The sequence below is a fragment of the Papaver somniferum genome, chromosome 8, assembly GCF_003573695.1.
Source record: "Papaver somniferum cultivar HN1 chromosome 8, ASM357369v1, whole genome shotgun sequence".
Classification (NCBI taxonomy): Eukaryota; Viridiplantae; Streptophyta; class Magnoliopsida; order Ranunculales; family Papaveraceae; genus Papaver; species Papaver somniferum.
In genome coordinates this window covers 10243322-10262815 of record NC_039365.1, presented here as the reverse complement: position 1 = coordinate 10262815, position 19494 = coordinate 10243322, and the positions used below count along the sequence as shown (strand labels likewise).

General features: G+C 38.0%; 3 protein-coding genes across 3 annotated transcripts; all 3 read right to left on the bottom strand.

Moving 5' to 3' along the window:
• Positions 1–4212: 4212 nt before the first annotated feature.
• On the bottom strand, positions 4213–7631 carry LOC113304321 (polynucleotide 3'-phosphatase ZDP-like). The gene is made up of 12 exons (XM_026553401.1): positions 7298–7631; positions 7134–7193; positions 6971–7036; positions 6435–6485; positions 6144–6344; positions 5992–6048; positions 5659–5718; positions 5165–5377; positions 5001–5060; positions 4798–4842; positions 4655–4699; positions 4213–4573 (listed from the first exon to the last, which is right to left on the bottom strand). The coding sequence occupies exons 1-12, from the start codon at positions 7517–7519 to the stop codon at positions 4562–4564; spliced, it is 1092 nt and encodes a 363-aa protein (XP_026409186.1). The 5' UTR covers positions 7520–7631; the 3' UTR covers positions 4213–4561.
• A 665-nt stretch (positions 7632–8296) lies between these two features.
• LOC113304588 (phospholipase D beta 1-like) lies at positions 8297–12603 on the bottom strand. The gene is made up of 10 exons (XM_026553729.1): positions 11279–12603; positions 11054–11170; positions 10752–10946; positions 10300–10548; positions 10133–10201; positions 9860–10007; positions 9632–9780; positions 9322–9522; positions 9024–9221; positions 8297–8913 (listed from the first exon to the last, which is right to left on the bottom strand). The coding sequence occupies exons 1-10, from the start codon at positions 12296–12298 to the stop codon at positions 8620–8622; spliced, it is 2640 nt and encodes an 879-aa protein (XP_026409514.1). The 5' UTR covers positions 12299–12603; the 3' UTR covers positions 8297–8619.
• A 430-nt stretch (positions 12604–13033) lies between these two features.
• On the bottom strand, positions 13034–18915 carry LOC113304319 (phospholipase D gamma 1-like). The gene is made up of 10 exons (XM_026553399.1): positions 16841–18915; positions 16376–16492; positions 16000–16194; positions 15536–15784; positions 15387–15455; positions 15098–15245; positions 14841–14989; positions 14576–14752; positions 14216–14413; positions 13034–13713 (listed from the first exon to the last, which is right to left on the bottom strand). Exons 1-10 carry the CDS (start codon positions 18593–18595, stop codon positions 13420–13422), a joined length of 3351 nt encoding a protein of 1116 aa, XP_026409184.1. The 5' UTR covers positions 18596–18915; the 3' UTR covers positions 13034–13419.
• Positions 18916–19494: the final 579 nt, after the last annotated feature.

The window sequence follows — 19494 nt, the reverse complement described above, 5'->3', positions numbered from 1 at the left end:
TTCGAGTGAATTAAAATAGATTTTGCTTCAATTGTGTCTTGTATACTTCGATGAGAATATATACAAGTGAACAACTCTAGAACTAGTTTCATTTGAGTCATCTGAACTAGTTATGGTTAACATGAATATTGTTGATATGAAAATGTTCATATGGCTAGCTTCGGGTAACTATAGTTGAGCCAACAAAGGTGCACACTTTTAGGTAAGATTACTCATATCTAAATGAAGTCACTTTTCATTTGTGTGTAAAAATCTAAGTTCGATCTGACGGTTGCAAGATATTAGCTTGAGTCTAATCAGGTTTTCATCTAACATGAATATTGGATGCTTTGTTACCAAGGTAGCATTGATTGCAAACCCTGATTTAAAGACTATATAAGGGAGAACTCTAGAAACTGGGAAACCTAATACCCACACCTTCTGTGTGATACTAGTTGCGACTAGAGTCGATTCTCATTTAACCTTAGGTTTTTCCAAAACCCTGTAGGTTAACGAATTGAAGACTTCATTGGGATTGTGAAGCCAGACCCAATTATTTTCTCTGTAGTTGCATGTTATGATCTTGTTGTTTTCTATCGTGATTGAGTACTATCTTCTCTAAGATTTGCTCGAGGTTTAATCTCCGATAGGCAAGATAAAAAGTAGTCACAAACATCTTCGTCTCATCGTTTGTGATCCACAATATCTTGTTTCTCTACCATACAATTAAGATTCTTTTGAGGTGATTGATATTACTAGGATGTTCTTCGGGGATATAAGTTCGGTGTATCAATTGGTTCCTATTCACCTTGATTTATCAAAAGACGGAACAAAACTCATAGGTATTTATGTGGGAGACAGATTTATCTATTCAATATACTTTTTTGTGTGAAACAAATTGGTTTATCAAGTCTTCGACTTTGGGTCGTAGCAACTCCTAGTTGTGGGTGAGATCAGCTAAGGAAATCAAGTGTGCATAATCCAGCGTGGTTCTAGAGGCGTAAGGAACGCGACTGTACCTTGATCAGTGTGATATTGGTTAGGGCTCAACTACATTCCAGTCCGAAGTTAACTTGAAGTAGGCTAGTGTCTGTAGCGGCATAATACAGTGTGATGTTCAATTATGGACCAGGTCCCGGGGTTTTTCTGCATTTGCGGTTTCCTCGTTAACAAAATTTCTGGTGTCTGTGTTATTTATTTTCCGAGTTATATTTATTTATATAATTGAAATATCACAGGTTGTGTGTAAGTTCAATCAATTGTGAATCCAACCTTTGGTTGCTGATTAAATTGATTGACACTTGGATATTGGTTTTTGATACCGTCCAAGTTATTTCTTATATTCAACCGGGCTCGCAAATTCCTATTTGTTTGATTGCAGATTGAATTGAGAAATAGAGATAATTTTTGAATATACCTTTCATAAGATTGAGTCTGACTGTCTAGTTGATTCGTATATTGGAGTTAGTCCATACAGATTTCTAAGCGAAATATTGGGTGTGGTTGTTAGACCCCCGCTTTTTCAGTAGGGTTCTTAGAACTCATAGAACTTCATTAGCTCCAAAGTTAGTCCAAGCATTGCTTTGTTTAAGTGATTCATTGCCAGACTTCTTTGATCCAGGTAAATTTTCTTTTACCTTGCTTTATCCTCAATTTTTCTCAGTTTCAATTGTTGTTCTTTTCATTTCAGACTGATTTGAATGTTTGTGTACTAATGCAGATATGGAAATTGTAGATTGAAGTTGATGCAACATGAAAGCAGGCAGGAGTCTTCCGTTGACATTGTTAGCCTGTTAGAAGACATTGTATTTCTTTTGTTGTTGTTTTACATTTGTTTGTGATTGTGACTTTGTACTTTCTTTTCAGTGTGGATCTTAGGACAATTTGATTTTTGAATGTGTTTGAAGACAGAAGACATTGTATAACTGAATTGAACTCGTAACACTGTTTTTTGTTTCTCTCCAGTTTTTTGTTTTTTTACCAGAAACCGGATTTTATCAGAATAATATCTGATATTCGGTAGCTTATCCTAACGGAATTGGGATTTTTGGATTCCGCCGGATGTTATCGGATCGGATTTCCCATATGCCTTAACCTTAACCTTATAGGATTGGCCAAAATCCGACGAAATTTAATCCGTTGACAACCCTAAACAAGAGAGTGTGTCTATCTGTCTATGTACCACCTCTTCTATGTAATTATCCAAACCTCAATTTGGATGAGGTAATATAGGGGAAAAAAATAAAAAAAATCCTTTGTTCACTTATTAAAAAAAAACTAATCATATTTTTAACCGATATGTTATTATGACAAACATGGTAAGTGTAAATTTAATTTACCGAGACTTTTTTGTTTTTAACAAAATTGTTGCTAAGAATAATTTCGTTGAGATTCCCTATTCTGATTGGGTGTAACAGATTTGGCAAGAGGTTACCAAATTCTACGTGCCTAATTTTTTTCCTTTAAGCACCGGTAATTCCGGCGGAGTTTGACAACTATCTGTAAAACTTTGCAGAAATAACAGATAACCGGAGTCGCTATAAGCCATTTGGACCATGAAATCTGGAGTCCATTGGCCTTATACAAGGAGAATCTCAGATGTTCAGCTTTCATTTGTCTCGTGAATTGGTGGTGGTAAAAAAACTAAGGGCGTAAATGGATGTGTTAAGAGTAATATCTACATCCAAATCCAAAAATGCCTTCGTAATCTAAAACATGTAAAAAGAAGTGAAAACTAAAGGGAGACCCATTCTACAGATTTTCTACACCGTGAAACTCACGGAGGGAAAAGTTCACGCGCGCACCCAATTTTCGTGAGAAAATTTCTCCCAAACTCACAATTTATAAAATTTGGTTTCTTCGTATCTTTTCTTTTTCTTCTTCACGGGAAATTCTTCTTCAATTATTTTTCTTCTTCCTCCCAACTGTGACTTACGATCAATAATATTGATAGACAATATAATCACATGAAGATTGGAAACAATAGATGAATGAAATCGAAAGTTAGGGTTTGAGGTGATGTTCTGAGATGAATCGAGATCTTGTTGTTTGTTATTTCCGAAAGATGTATGAATGTTTTTTTTTAATTAGGTATTGTGATTGAGAAGATGGATCTGAGATGTGTTCTGAGATGGAGATAGGGTTTGTAATTGTTTCAATCAAGTAGAACAGGAAGAAAAGTTGATTTGAGATTTAGAAAATACATGGAATAATAATAAAGCTTATTTGAGCTGGGATGATGAACAACAAAGAAGAAGATGATGTTGTTGTGAGTGCATAACATGTCATGCAGTCAAAAAAATGGATGCATAACACATTATCCGGCATCTTTGTTATTTTGTGTGAAATTGAAAATTGATGCATAATGCATCATGCAGTCGAGAAAATGGATGCATAACCTGATATGCATCCAAAATACGGCTGCATAATGCATCGAGAAAATTGTTGCATAATCTTTTATGCATCGAGAAAATGGATGCATCACCTGATATGCATCCTTAAATATGTCTGCACAACCAATTATGCAACAATTTTTTATGTACGGACTACAATCAACCAAAACAGTGGCTACGTAACTCGTTATAGATGCATAACTTTGTTATACAGTCGAGAAAATGGTTGCATGATTCGTTATGTGTCTGCATAATGTGTTATGCATCTTTTTTGGAGGCTGCATAATGAATATGTAGTCAGTTTTCAAAAATTTCCCCTAAAACGATGATCACCTCCGATTTTTTCGTGAAAAACAAAAAATTGATATTGTTGTTTGTACTCGTTGCGTAGCTCTCTTAGAAGGATTTCCAACGATATAAAATTTGTAAAATTCCAAGGTTCGAATTTTTAGACATGTTATATCCATGTTGCGTTGCCAATTATACCTCTGATGCGTAACCTATCATGCAGACACTTTTAATAATTTCATATAATTATGAGTTTTACGGAACTCAAAATTAATTGTGGACCTGACAACGAGAATATTATTTTTTTTGGACTAGCGCCTGAGTTTCCCTAAAAAGATGTCTACGGGCACAAAAGAAGAAATACCCAGCACGAATCTAAACCTGAGATCCCCTTTTCCCTTTTTGATATGTTTTACTGAAGCCAGATAATTGGTAGTAAATTACTCTGGAGGGATGTCGGTTGTCCACAATGTCAAGTTTGACTATATCGGTTTCACGGTTAATATGCTCGAAATTCAAACTATATGATTTCTTTTCAAATGATTCTCTTAGAGAAGAGGTTAAAATTTCGCAGATCATTACTAGATTGGTTGGTTCAAACTTAGACTTAAAATTTACAGGAAGTAAGTACACAAGTAAAATAGAAAGAAAAGAGAAAACGAAATAAAAAACTACACCAACATAAAACAGAAAAAACCGCAAGTCCAAAAGAGTCAAAAGCTACTTTTTCTTTCCTCTTAAAGATGAGGAGATTAAACGACCTTTCAGAAAGCTCCTACACAGCAACATCCACGCCTCCCTGCTTGGTTCCGTTGCCTGTTGCCTCTGAACTTGATCTGGCAGTCTCAGCATGAGAATCCAGAATGAGAATGCGGTCCAGGAGGCGATCAATTAAGCATCTCCTACTCAGCTACCTAGCAAATAAATGCATATGTTTTGAATTATTTAGTGAATCAATTATACAAAAAAAAAACGATGAATAACCAACTATTTACCTTCAGTTTCTTGGAATTACTTTCCTTGCCTTCTTTTTTACGAACCTGAAATGCATAAAAATGATAAGGGAGACGCAAATCAAAAGCAACAACTAACGGCATAATACATATAGATTCAGTCATTTAGAGACAATATTCCTCACTTTAAGTTCTCTCGAGTTTTGGCCATCGCTTCCTTCAACCACAACCTGTTCACGCTGAATTTTTTTAGTAGGATGGAAACTCATTAAGTAAAATAACTAAATCAATCGGCTCAAATTCTAACAGGTCTCACTAAAACCAAATAACTAAGTTAAAAAGATAATGCAAGACCAGAAGATTGCAGCACTTTAGCTTAAGCTCTAACCTCTTTAGGCAATTGAGCACATCCATCCATAATCTTCTGCAGTGCTTCTTGGTCTCCAATCTGAAACCAAAAGCAAACATATAAAACTTTGAAAAGCAAAAAATAGGAAAAAGAAAAAATGCACAAAAACTTAGAAAACAGTCAGAAGATTGAGCCACACAAACCTCAAGTGATGAAAAGCCATCAATCTCATTTACAGAAATGATGGGCTGCGAATCAGTAGGAAAGCAAGCTGGATGATACCATCTTGTCACATCATGCCCTCGTTCTTTGATGATTGAGCCTAACCTCAGCGACTTCGCAGGAATTGCCTCGCTGCATTTCTTGCAAGAAGAGCGGCCAGACTTTGCGTACTCAGTGACAATCTTGGCAGAGGGCTTTTTGCATTTGATGCAGAAAAGACAAAAGAATAAGAGGCATGAGAGATTAAAACAAACTAAAGAAAGTACTCAACGAATTGTAATTATATAGCAAGGAATGGAATATCAACTAAAAATTCGGAAGGCTGGCTTGGGCATAAGATCTGAAAGATCCTTCTAAGTTCTACTTAACCAAACTTTTAAAGAAAGAGAGAGAAAAAAAGAAAAGAAAAAAACAACCTAATGTACTTTACTACTATCATACAGTTGAGCACAAAAAGCAAGACATAGGTATCTACCTTTGGTGTCTTTGATTTACTTTGGAGTTCATCTAGTGCAGCTTCATCTTCTTTAAGAACCTGAGATAGAGACCAGTAAGAAGCTGTTCGTAACTAAAAGTAGACATAGAATACATCAGATAGGAAAGCTACTAAAATGATGTTGGCCATTTAGGACTCTTCCAAACTATTTTCGTTGCTTGGGTGAGTAAAACCTCAGCGTCACACCGCCATAATGATGGATGGGATAGTATACATGGTGATAATAATAAGGATTAAGCAAAATTCAGGAGTTTAATGGCATTGGAAATACAGCACTGCAAAACTGCAGCAACTTAACTCAAAGCATCTTACCTCTATCGGAAGCGGCTCACCCTTCAATAGCTTCTTCAGTGCTTCTTGATGATTGCTCTGAAACACCAAGTGAAGACGGAACTTTTAGTATATAAAAACTACCGAATTAGTCAGTAGGACTTATACCACCATACTTTTGGAACCTCACAAACCTTAAGTGATGGAAACCCATCTATCTCATCCACAGAATCAACTTGTAGAGGAACAGTTGATAAGCATTTCAGGTGATGCCATTTTGTCATATCAAATCCCCGATCACTGCTAACTAAGCCTAATCTCAGTGTTTTTGATGGAATCCCTTTGGTGCACTGCTTGCAAGAAGAGCGGTTAGACTTCGCGTACTCAGCTACGACCTAGAAGAAGCCATCGTAGTAAGTAATATGACTAGTTAAGATTAATGAGTACAGCACATACATAGGTGCAGAAGAAAATGATGTAACTACCTTCACTTTCTTTTGTTCACCTTCTTCTTCGTGTTTATCTACCTTATCAACCTGAAATAAATAAAGACAAATTTAACTCCAAATTCTTTCATGTAAAATATTCATTGTGTGGTGGTTGTGTTGTTGGTGTTGGTGCTGGTGTAAAATTTCACGGCGTACACTAAGCTGACCACCACCAGCACCACCACCAGTCCAAAACATACACAGCCATCCACCCCAATAGCTCCTCCAGTCCAACACGCAGCACCAACACTCCAACAGGCAACCACCAACTCCAACATCACCACCATTACCACCAATAAAACCACCATTCCAACACCAACACACAGCACAAGCATCTAACCTCCAACTCCAAGAACACCAACATACACGGCATGACACAACCAGTCAACCAAATACTCCAACAATACCACCACTACCAGCCTACTAGTAACACCAGCAGCATCATAACCACTATCATGACACCATAAATAAAAACTTCCAAAGACCACAAAACAAACACATACTAATCAAACAAAATATAGAATCAAACTCACCTTTGATTTTTTCGAACTCTTTTCCCCATTCCCCTCCTCCGCTTCCTTTTCACCATGATCAGAACCCTATAAAAACAAACATAATAAATTATACATGCAATAGTTCAGAGTACTAATGAAAACACTAACAATTACAAAACCATAACTAAAAAAATTCCTCAACCTGTTTTGATTTCAAATCACGTCCAGCAGTTAACTTTTCAAGAGCTTCCTGATCGCTACTCTGAAGAAAACAAACAAACAAACAAACTATCAAAACCAAACAATCGAAAAACAAGATCAAAATCAGAAGTGCGAAAAACAAAAGGATGAGACAAGAATTTCGACCTTAAGAGAAGAGAAACCTTGAATACTCTCAGTAGAACCAGGTTGAAGAGAATCGGAGGGGAAACAATTGAGATGGTGCCATTTAGTAACATCATAACCTCTTGGATCTTTACTATGTTGACCTAACCTAAGTGTATTTACAGAAATTGAATCTGAGCATTTTTTGCATGTAGACCGGTTTGATTTTGCGTATTCAGCTATAACCTTAGTAGGAGTAGCCATTACTACTTGAGATGGCCTAATTAGGGAACTTGTTGGAAGATTTTGGTAAGTTAGGGTTTTGATTTTCGACACCTGATAAAAGGAGCATAATATTTGCGATAAAATCTAAGGCATTTTATAGAGCGGTTTTTCGGGGCGCGGGAAAAAGAACACATGTCGGGCTGGGGGTCCTGGTTCATGCGCACTATTGTTATTGTTGGTGCTCCCGGGAAGCTAATCATATTTTTGACCGACATGTTGTGGTGACACGATGTAAATTTAATTTACTGGGATACAATGTCTTTACCGACCCACTCCTTTATCCCGAAACTTGTACAAATTTGTAAAAATAACTGGTATAGAAAATGGAATCCGATGGCCTTATACAAGAAGTTTGTCAGATGTCCAACTTTCATTTCACCGGATCGGTGGTGGTGAATCTAATGGGGGTAAACGGATGTCGTTAGATGTAAAACATCTGAATTCGATTTGATATCTATATTTAAGATATTTTAAGTATAGATATCAAATACTACTTTGTAATTGTAAATGCCAGCACAAAGATTGTGGTCGATCACCAAGACTAATCATTGAATAAATCTCAACTCGAGGTCCCTTTTTCATAGCTTTATTATTAAAGGCTAAAGCCAAATCATCGGCAGTCAATTACTCTCTAGACATGTCGGTTGTGGTATTGCACCGACCACAAGTTCAATTTTGTGAAGCACAAAATATTCGGTGAAAAATATCGCGGTTAAAAAAAGTAAATTTTGAATTTCAAGACTTAGAAATCCAAACTCGTAGGAATTAAAACAAAATTAAGTGAGGCCAGCACTTGTTACGGTTTTCGACGGGAATCCCTCGTATAAATATACGATGGCCGGCCGTAAATCCGTAGTGCCGGTTCTCAAACAATAAAATACATTATCATCAATATACAAGTCATAACTTTAAATGCCAAAAAGGCAAATTTCAAAATTAAGAAAAAGTGCCAACAATGTTGTGCGAGGCGCCCACAACATGAATTGTACGCCTTGGGAGCGCCTAGCTCGCCTTTGACAAAGTGCTAAAATAGCCAACACCTGACATACAGAATTTTATCTGACTTCGAATGCTTTGCTTTATGTAGTAAGATTTTCTTGAATCATACAGAAACGGCCACAGATGTTACCGCCAAGGTCAGGAAAAGTTTCGCAGCCAGGAATAGGTTTCACTTTACCATTTGTTTCGACTTGTACCGGGTATTTGAGGAGGTGACTTTTCATTTCTGTTACCTCATCCGCTGCAAACTGTTTCCAGTTGCATTCTGCTATGGATCTAACCTTTCTGACACAGTCTAAGCTCTCTGGTTGTCCAAAACAATCCTCTACAACTCCAATGTGTTCTGCCCACAATGACATCCTATAACCATAGACCTGCAGAGACACGGGTGAGTCGGGAACTAAATGAGATACCGCAACATTTGAGTAAAAAGTGACATTTCGATGATGCAAAAAGAGCGTGTGGGTAACTGATCAAAGCTTACCTGTCCATGGGGACTAGATTGTTTAGTTGCCCAAGTATGCTGAGGTTGGTATGCACCCATTGCAATTTCAGTATCTCTGGAGCCCTCCAGTGAACGCTGATTGATGTTTGCAGACCCCAAAATCACAAACTCGTCATCAACTATCATGCCTTTTGAATGCACATATATCATGAAACGTCGGCTTTTCTTCATAAGTGCCTAAGAGATGTCAAAAATATCAATGCATTCTCATTTCAAGCTGACAGGAAATACAAATGCCAAAAGATGAGGATTTTAATTACGAGTTCAAGGGAAATACTTGAGGAGTGTTTGGCGCAAGGGGAGTTCCCCCGAAAAATATGTCAGTCCAGTCTGGAGCTTTTGTATCATTCTCATCTGGAGCCTCGCGATTTCCAAGGCAGAAGAAGTTCAAATAGTCCTGTGGATGCTCAACACCCTCAAGTCCAACCTCTTCCAAAGCTTTGCTAACAATCTTGTACATCATTTGCATTGTTTTATGCTGCAAAACTCAAATATTCACATCCTTCAATAAACAATATCACTTCTAAGTACCATCTAGTAGAAACTTGTAGAAAAAAATACACAATTCTGTAGTTGCTGGATCTTACCTGCCAAAACAGAATTCTTTGTGTAGCAGGACCTGCTGGTGCGCCTTCTGGCCACATTGGAATGACTATATAGGCAGCAAATCTCTCACCTGCTCTGATTTTGTTGGCAATCTTCAATGCAATTTCCATTGGTATCAAGTTGTTTGCACCTGCATATATGCAATAATGGAAAGCTTAAAACTTAGGCACTTCATTAAAACCATAAGCTGAAAAGATTAAATTCTTTACCCAGGTCTTTGTTTTGTGGCCAATTATACGATGACCCAAGGAAATACTGGTTCTCAAGATAAATGAAATGTTGGGCAGCTCTGATGGCCTTAACATATGCAGAGTGTATGCTCATATCAATCAATACATTCTTCCCGCACACCAAATTCTGCCACAGAACAAGTAGTAACAGATCAATTTTGATGGAGTTGTGTTTTTTGGCCAAAGGAGCCGAAATGGATAATTCAGCTAGATTTTAAATTCTCCCTTGCGCTGCAATTTTTTTTATCTCACCTTGCTTGTAGCATCTTTTGGATCCTCTGGAAACCCTTTCACCGAGTTTGAATCAATTGAACGGAAAATCTTTGCTCATTGGCAAGCCAACACATAAAACATAATTTATCAAATACTTGCACAAGAAAGATTAAAGAGGTGAACCTATTAGTCAGCAAGCTGCTTACTTGAACATGCCAAGTCTCCGGGTCATCCTCACTCACAAATGTAACTTCATCCATCCCAACAATATCTGGAAGTCTCTCCATCCTCAATAACGCATCATCAGACGATTCTATCTCTTTTTTAGTCTTCTGACGCCTGGAAGTGTCTGACCAGCGCTGCTCGAAATTGGTAAGAACATCGTATGCTGCTGGACCATCAATTTTGCAGTGCATATCATGCCATGGTTGTCTAGGACAACCATCAGTAGGACCCTGTACATTTGAGAAAAAATACCATCAGAGCAGATATGTTGAATTCTCCTAAGTTACATGTTTGTAACAACATCTCAGAGATGTTCCACTTGATGCCAAAAGATCCATAAGTAGATTCAACTTCATTTACAAAATTCCACCCAATAGGTGGAACATTTCTAACAGCATATACGGTATTATTGTAGAAAAAGGATTGAACGTACTGTAAAATTAGGATTGTGATAATCGTCTTTATGCAGCGTCTGCAGTGTCTTAAAGAGGGAGTGGTTTGGAGTATCATATCGTCCATCGCATAAATCAAGTCCTCCGAGAAAAGCAATGATTTTTCTCCTGCTGTTACCTGCATCAGCATCCACAATGACCGTCTTCTGATGATGTGTATAGATTGTTTCAGTTTCCTGATAAAAAAATTTGGAAGACATGCTGAGTTAACTAATAATCTTTGCTCACTGGACGAATAAACATGTAGCTGTGCCGCTAATAAAAATGATAGTTTTTATGGTACCCTCTGTTTGGCCCAACTCTCTCGTCCTCCACCAGCTCTAGGACAAAGCAAAACTTGCACAGACGAGTGGCTGAAGAAATGGCGAGTCTCCTCATCATGGGTTCCCATTAGTCCATCCTGCATATCAGAAATTATTTTGATGAGAAATCCACATTTATTGAAGAATTGTAAGAATGAATAAAAACAGAAGAATGCTGTATAATCAGAATAGGCTTCTAACAGTACCGTGTCACTCCCCAAGATGTTCCTTGAAGTAGGATCATCCCATACAAGAAGAAGCACGCGAACTCCTTCCTGTGACTTGGACTTGATAAGATCTCCCAGAGTGCAGTCAGCTGCATATCCAGCATCTCGGACCAATCTAACTTTATGGTACACAGACCACCCAGTGATGTAAATTAAACGTCGTGCCTGTCTTATTGCTGTCACGATATCACTCCAACATTTCCCATGATCATAATGCAGCTCGTGATCAAGCTTCAGAGACGGCAGAGAGCCATCAGGGACATGAGCATCTTGATACAATATAACATTTCCTCCTTTTCTAAGAGGAAAATATGTACAAGGAACTCCGGTGTAATCAGGACCTGCCCCGACTCCACTACTGAAATCAGTCAATCTGTCAAGTGGGGTGTACTGAATTGAAAGCCTCAACTGAGGTTTGGGTTCACAAAAACTCAAGCAAGGGATGACAAGAATTGGGAAACTTCCCTCAACTTTAGCTCCTTCATAAAGCTGTTCTGCCGGGATCGAAACAGTTCCTATAAGATGAGAACCAACAGTATTGGCATCTTTAACAGCAAATTGAACTTCCTCAGCATAATGTGCAACAGGCACATTAAAATGTTGCAACCAATTTGGGTTCTCATTGTTAATCATCACGTAAGTCCTACCAATTGCTGCATTGCTTACAGAAATTGTGACATAAGAATCACTTGTTATCTTGCTCTGGGTAATTTGCTGTTCCAATTTTTCCGTATTTACAGGTAAGTTTCTTAACATTCCTGTTAATGCAGAAACTGAGACATAAGGATCACTTGTTTTCTTGTTCTGGGTAATTTGCCGTCCTAAGTTTGCTCGTTTTCCAGGTAGGCTTCCAAACACATCTGTTAGCTTTGAAAGGCAGAGGTCTATATTCGGGAGATTTGTCGCTTCATATACCCAAATATCTAAGTTCCCATGTAATAGCAAAGCATTTGAAGACCCACTTCTAGGTGCAAACGGTAACCACTGAGGTGGTGCCATATTGTGGATTCTAATTATGGTTTGAACTACCAGATTACCTGAAGGACGATAAACCCTGCAAGATTTTATTCAGTAATGACCACTGCCTCGTTTCAAAGCCAAACTATCGAGACATGCAGAAGCCAGCAGATAACCAGTATTGATAGATGAAACAATGAAAACCAATTTAGTGTTGAGATATTTGAGGCACTACTGACAATGGTGATACTATAAGCTGGGAAGAGAAGGATTAGTGTAAGGATTATGACAAGTGTACGGCTGATACTGATAATGAGTAGGAGGAGAGTACCCACAAGGTGCAGTCGGTGGTTGATTACATGGGGTAATCAGAATGTTGTTGTTAACAATGGAGCTGGTGGTTATCCAACCGTTATTCTCCATCAAGTCAATAGCAAGACCTAAATAAGATGAGTTAGAATGGCAGAAATCATGAACAAGTTGTTGAAATGTAGAGGAGAAAGACTGTTACCGCTTGAAAATTCATTTCACATGCAAAGTCTGTCTCCAGCCAGATTAGCGGGGCCTCTGAGGCGTTTCCTCACCATGAATTTCCCAGTACTTTCCAGTTTCCGCATCAATGGCCCAGCTTCATGCCTACAGCTATTTCAATAAAGGTATGGAAAAACATGTCCAGTAACTTTTACCATTTATTTCATCTGAGATAGAATCAAACATTAAATATCAAGCCAAAAGCTGATTACAAGTGGTTTAAAAAAAATCAGCTCAGTAAATGAGTTTTTGTATACACCTGTAATCCTGTATTATGCATTTCAACTTAATTACTGTGCAAAATCTGTGAAATAACTCATTGTTACAGCCAGCTCAAACTGACCTTTCAAACCAATTTTATTAGCCACTATAAATCCACCATATATCAATCGAAACTTGTTTCTAATTACAAAAAATAAAATACCCTTTCGAGTTTCAACTCTACATATTACATCCCGTGTCACCAATAACAAAAACAGGTCTTCGTGTACCTCGGCCATGGTTGAAGACGCCATTTCCAGATTGATATTTTTGTATAGCACAAACCAAACCACAATTCATTGATTATCTCTCTTTTTCTACTTCTGGGTGATCTTCCATAGTGACCGTGTGAATGATTATCATATTTGGTTTTAAATGGTAAGATTTTCTTGGATGCCGGAAAATGTACCACAGATGTTACCTCCAACGTCAGGGAAAGTTTCACACCCAGGAATAGGCTTTACTTTGCCCCTTCTTTCAACTTCTACGGGGTATTTGAGGAGGTGACCTCTCATTTCTGTTACATCATCTGCGGCGAACTGCTTCCAGTTATACTCCGCCATGGATCTAACTCTTCTCACACAGTCTAAGCTCTCCGGTTGCGTAAAGCAATCCTCTACAATTCCAATGTGTTCTGCCCACAATGACATCCTATAACCATAAATCTGCAAAGAGATGTGGACCACACCCAGTCAGAATTAGCTGAGAAACTACAAATGGCAAATAACACCATCTTCATGAATATTTTTTCTCATACTGCAGAGTTATTCTAGTATAGGGAGACAATTTGGAAGGTCTAATCTAACAACCACCAGAAGAGAATATACCAAATTTCTTTTTTGAAGAAGAGAATATATCAAATAAGTACGGTTTTGGGTCTTGTCTGTTCTAGTTTTGGGTTCTCAACTAGGCAAAACACAAACCTAAGAGAAACAGCTCTGATTTTGGCCAGTCCTCAGGTACATCAGCCCATAATTTATTAGACAGAAAGTACAAACAGTAAATGTCAGTTTCCTGCTCATAATTCTCTAGTTCGACTTATATCCCATTGCATATCAAAATAATACACCCAGAATTTTGTGGTTTCAGTAGGCTTCAACCTGGTAAGCGGGTACTCTTCTCCCTTGATGAAAAATGGAAATGGTTCATGCAGTTATAAAAGCTTACCTGTCCAAGTGGACTATGTTGTTTATTTGCCCAAGTATGCTGGGGTTGGTAGGCACCCATTGCAATCTCAGTATCCCTGGTGCCCTCCATTGAACGCTGATTGATGTTAGCAGATCCCAAAATCACAAATTCATCATCCACTATCATGCCTTTCGAATGAACGTAAATCATGAAGCGTCGACTTTTTCTTGATAATGCCTACAAGATTTAAAAAAATGTATAAATGCATATCTATCCATGCCAATAGAACTAATGAAAAGAATTATCAGAAACTATATGCAGTGTAATAAGACCTAACCGAAATTCCATCATTGAGAACCATAAACTCAGATAAAGAGGGGTTAATACAGAGATACATACTTGAGGAGTGTTTGCTGCAGTAGGACTTCCACCAAACGATGCATCACTTCCGTCTGGAGCCTCACGATTTCCGAGGCAGAAGAAGTTCAGATAGTCCTGTGGATGCTCAACACCCTCAAGACCGACCTCTTCCAAAGCTTTGTACACAATCTCGTACATCATTTGCATTGTTTTATGCTGAAAAATAACCACATCCTTCACTAAACAACCGAACGTCTAGGTACAAATTTCTTGAAATATGATGCAGCAGTTATTAGATCGTTACCTGCCAAAAAAGAATTCTTTGTGTAGCAGTACTTGTTGGAACACCTTCTGGCCACATTGGAACAACTATATAAGCAGCAAATCTCTGACCTGCTCTGATTTTATTGGCAATCTTCAATGCAATTTCCATTGGTATTAAGTTGTTTGCACCTGCATAAGGGAAGGGTTAAAAATTCTGCATCCAGCGAAAAGAAACTCGGAAACTGAATTTATAGACACTTTATCAAAACCATAAGCTAAAAAAAAATTATCCTTTACCTAGGTCTTTGTGTTGAGCCCAATTATATGATGAACCGATGAAGTACTGGTTCTCAATATAAATAAAATGTTGGGCAGCTCTGATCGCCTTCACATATGCAGAGTGGATGCTCATATCAATCAACACGTTCTTCCCGCAGACAAGGTTCTGTTAAATAAAATTAGCAATGAATCAACTTAATGAAGAAGTAGATCGTGTGCTTTTAATTTTTAGGCAGAATAGGTTGACATGGACAACTCTGCAAGATAACGAACACCACATTGCAAATCGAAGAAGTTTTTCTCTCACCATGCTTGTAGCCTCTTTTGGATCCTTCGGAAAGCCTTTCACAGAATTTGAATCAATCGAACGGAAAATCTACGCAAATTGGAATAGCAACAATGAAACATAACCTCTTGAATAGAAAAAAGAGTAGATCCAATTAGCAAGCTCATTACCTGAACATGCCAACTCTCTGGATCGTCCACACTAAAGGATTGAATTTCGTTTATCCCAATAAAATCTGGCATTCTTTCTGTCCTCAGTAGCGCATCATCAGATGATTTTTTCAGTTTTTTTATTCCGTGACGTTTGGAAGTCTTTGTCCATCGTTGTTCAAAATTGTTGAGAATATCATATGCTGCTGGACCATCTACTTTGCTGTGCATATCATGCCATGGTTCTCTTGGACAACCAGTAGTGGGACCCTGTGCAATTAAACAGAGGAAATGGAAGACATAAGACCACAACTTTAGAGCTAAAGATTGACTGACCCAGGTCTCTATCCAGTCCCATGTTAATAGAAACCAATTCTAAAATATAAGAAAATTATCACGATAAACCTATCTTTAAGAAGTTCATCCAAAGGTGGAATCACTACAAAAAATACAGCACAACAGGCAAAAAAAGATCGGAGGATCACCGTATAAGTAGGGTTGTGATAGTCGTCTTTATGCAGTGTCTGTAATGTCCTAAATATAGGATGCTGTGGAGTATCATATCGCCCATCACACAAATCAAGCCCTCCAATAAAAGCTACAATTTTTCTCCTATTATTACCTGCATCATCATCCACAATCACTGTCTTCTGATGATGTGTATAGATGGTTTCAGTTTCCTGATGACCAAAAACCAAAGACAAGTTGAATAAGTATTTCACATCTGACAGTCATATGATAAGATTCAAATAGTAACAAAAATTGGAAAATATTCTGACAATAATTTATCAGCAAAAACCAAATGTCCAGTTCAAACATTACACATCCATAACATAAAAGTTCATTCAGTTGATAAATTACCCGTTGTTTGGCCCAGCTGTGACGTTTTCCAGCAGATCTAGGACAAAGCAGAACTTGCACAGACGAGTGCTTGAAAAAACGGCGAGTCTCCTCATCATGGGTTGCCATTAGTCCATCCTGCATATGAGAAGTAACATATTGAGAACTCCATAATTCTAGACGACCAACAACTTCTCCAGAAAAGAGAGCGCAGCAAACATGAAACACGTACAAACATTTTGAGTTTCAGGATAATCCAACCTAAATATGGCAACACATACAACCATGTAAGACAAGAAACTAATACAGAAAAGAAACCATGAGAAAATGATCACAATCAAGGACACTCTATATAAGTTATCTACGTTTCTTCGTCTACTTTATCTGGTGGCAACTCTAGACTTTTGACTACTTGATCCTAGATAGTTAAATCTAGTGCATTAATGTTCATAGATGTAATAAAATAAATGAGGCAGGTAACTCTACCGTGTTATAACCCAAGATGTTCCTCGAAGTAGGATCATCCCATACAAGAAGTAGCACGCGAACTCCTTCTTGTGACTTGTCTTTGAGAAGATCTCCCAGCGTGTAGTCAGCTTTATATGCAGCATCTCGAACCAAGACAACTTTATGGTACACAGACCACCCAGTGATGTAAATTAAACGGCGTGCCTGACTTATCGAAGTCATAATATCACTCCAACATTTCCCATGATCATAATGCATCTCATGATCAAGCTTCAGAGACGGCAGAGAACCATCGGGAACATGAGCATCTTGATACAATGTAACTTTCCCACCTTTTCTTAGAGGAAAATAGGTACCAGGAACCCCAGTGTAATCAGGACCCGCCCCAACTCCACTACTAAAAACAGTCAATCTGTCAATTGGGATGTACTGAATCGAAAGCCTCAATTGAGCTCCAGGTTTGCAAGGTTTCCCATTAGAACCGAGAATCGGGTAACTTCCCTCAACTTTAGCTCCATAGTAAAGCTGTTCTGTAGGAATCGAAACAGTTCCTATAAGCTGAGAACCAACAACATCGTTATCTTTAACAGCAAATTGAACTTCCGCAGCATGATGTGCAACAGGCACATTAAAATGTTGCAACCAATTTGGGTTCTCATTATTACTCATCACGTAAGTCCTGCCAATTACAGATTTGCAAACTGAAATAGTCACATAAGGATCACTTGTTATCTTATTCTGAGTAAGGTGCCCTTCCAATTTCGCTGCTTTTCCAGGAAAACCACCAAACATATCAGTTATCTTCTTATGAAACATGTCCATATTTGGTAGATTTCTCGCTTCATACACCCATATATCAAAGTTCCCATGCATTAGCATAACCTTCAAAGACCCGCCCTTAGATGGAACAGGTACAATTTGTAACCCATTAGCTGGTACGATTGGTAGATTCTGATTATAATGTGAACTACCATTAAACGACGAAGAATTTGAATAAACATGATGAGGTGATCCAGTAGGCCGATGCTGATGACTACTTGAAAATGAATTATCCGAATAACCATACATATCGGTTCGATGATCGTACCTCGCACTACTATGGCTTTGAAGCGACGGTTTAGAACTCAATCCTGGTGGTGATGATACTTGAGGAGGACCAGAAGATTGTGGTTGCTGATGCTGCTCAGATAAATGCATATTACTTAAAGCATCATCCAAATGCGGATAATACGACGAAGAAGAATCTTTATCCGGCAATGGAGGTGCCGAACTCTCTTGTCGTTCATATCCATGGAAACTATCGAGACGGGCCGGCCCCGACGGATTGTCATAATGTTGATTAACATAATGAAAACTACCATGGTGTGATAAACTTGGCTGATGACTTAAACCAGGCTGATGAGAAAGGTGAGGCTGTGTTGGTGGTGGTGGTACTGTATTAGGATTTGGATACGAATATGGGTATGGGTAAGGGTTATGAATTTGGGGATTAAGGTTTGGAGCATAATAATGAGGAGGAGGTGAAGAGTATGGTGGATACTGATAATCAGAAGGTGGTGGTGGATGTGGGTAAGCTGAAGATGGTGGTGGGTATGCTGAAGGTGGTTGCTGATATGGGTATGGTTGAGGTTGATATGGGGGGTAACCAGGTCTTGGAGGATAAACAGGTGCATATGGATCTGAATTTGGTGGTTGTGATTGTGGTGGTGGTGGTGGATATCTATATGGATCTCCTCCTCCATATGGAGGATATGGTGATCCGTGATTCGACATTAAAATACAACAAGAAACAACAAAATTTGTTTTGTTGGAATTGGAATTTGTTAATTATAAACTAGAAGTGGAAGATTGTTGTTAGAGTTTAACGGAATTTGGAATTTCGTTGATTGAGAAAGTTGATTCCAGCTGCCGGAAAGCGGAGTTTCAGAGAAGAGAAGAAGAAGAAGAAGAAGAAGAGACGGGGAAAGAAGTCAGTTGAGACTCTCATGAAGATGAGAAGTTTCTCCTGTACTTGGTTGCAAAATGAATGAGGAGGATGATCATGTGACCCAATCTTCAAATAAAAAAATCAATAAAATGGGGAATTTTGGAAAATGTCTTTCTTTTTGGTGCACCAAAACTTTGAACCAAAAATGCCGTCAGGGTTGATTAGTCTAGGTACTTTGATTGGGCCCTGCGTGAGAAAAAGTATTGTCTCATTCTTGTTTTTGTAATTTTGTAGCTCTTTTGGGGCGAAATGGGACGACTACTAATCACTTTTACTAGTCAACCTATATCGTATACTGGTATTGATATGGTAATACTTCTCCGCGTCTCTTTACTTTCATTTTTTTTCAGTCTGTTTTTTTTGTTCTTTTTCCATAAAAGAGGAGAACCCGAGATGCATTAGTAACGCGGATTCAGGAAATTGGTTCCCACATAGGCTTTTCAAGATCATACTTCATTTGTCAAAGAAGTCACGTTTACATGTAGTTTTTTTACAAGAATAATATCATTTGGTACTTTTTTAGGTGGATCCATGTTTGTTTAGTTCTTTGATCAAACGTCTTTACTGTTTGGTCCATAATTATTTAAAAACATTTAAATAGAAAAAAATATCCTTACGTGTTAATTTTTTTTTTGTAGCAGTTCATTCTTCAAAATGAACTCCTGTTAATTTCTACTTATTTTTT

What these genes read in the sequence shown, in the direction of transcription:
- LOC113304321 (XM_026553401.1), bottom strand. Translation starts at nt 7,519, where the DNA reads ATGGCTACTCCTACTAAGGTTATAGCTGAATACGCAAAATCAAACCGG. An exon ending in GTGAACAAAAGAAAGTGAAG is followed by an intron (nt 6,345 to 6,434) that starts GTAGTTACATCA and finishes GGCTTCTTCTAG; the next exon opens with GTCGTAGCTGAGTACGCGAA. An exon ending in GTGCTCAATTGCCTAAAGAG is followed by an intron (nt 4,843 to 5,000) that starts GTTAGAGCTTAA and finishes CAGCGTGAACAG; the next exon opens with GTTGTGGTTGAAGGAAGCGA.
- LOC113304588 (XM_026553729.1), bottom strand. Translation starts at nt 12,298, where the DNA reads ATGGCACCACCTCAGTGGTTACCGTTTGCACCTAGAAGTGGGTCTTCA. An exon ending in ACATCTTGGGGAGTGACACG is followed by an intron (nt 11,171 to 11,278) that starts GTACTGTTAGAA and finishes TCTGATATGCAG; the next exon opens with GATGGACTAATGGGAACCCA. An exon ending in GCCACAAAACAAAGACCTGG is followed by an intron (nt 9,781 to 9,859) that starts GTAAAGAATTTA and finishes GCATATATGCAG; the next exon opens with GTGCAAACAACTTGATACCA.
- LOC113304319 (XM_026553399.1), bottom strand. Translation starts at nt 18,595, where the DNA reads ATGTCGAATCACGGATCACCATATCCTCCATATGGAGGAGGAGATCCA. An exon ending in ATCACAACCCTACTTATACG is followed by an intron (nt 15,785 to 15,999) that starts GTGATCCTCCGA and finishes TTAATTGCACAG; the next exon opens with GGTCCCACTACTGGTTGTCC. An exon ending in CTGCAGCAAACACTCCTCAA is followed by an intron (nt 14,414 to 14,575) that starts GTATGTATCTCT and finishes TAAATCTTGTAG; the next exon opens with GCATTATCAAGAAAAAGTCG.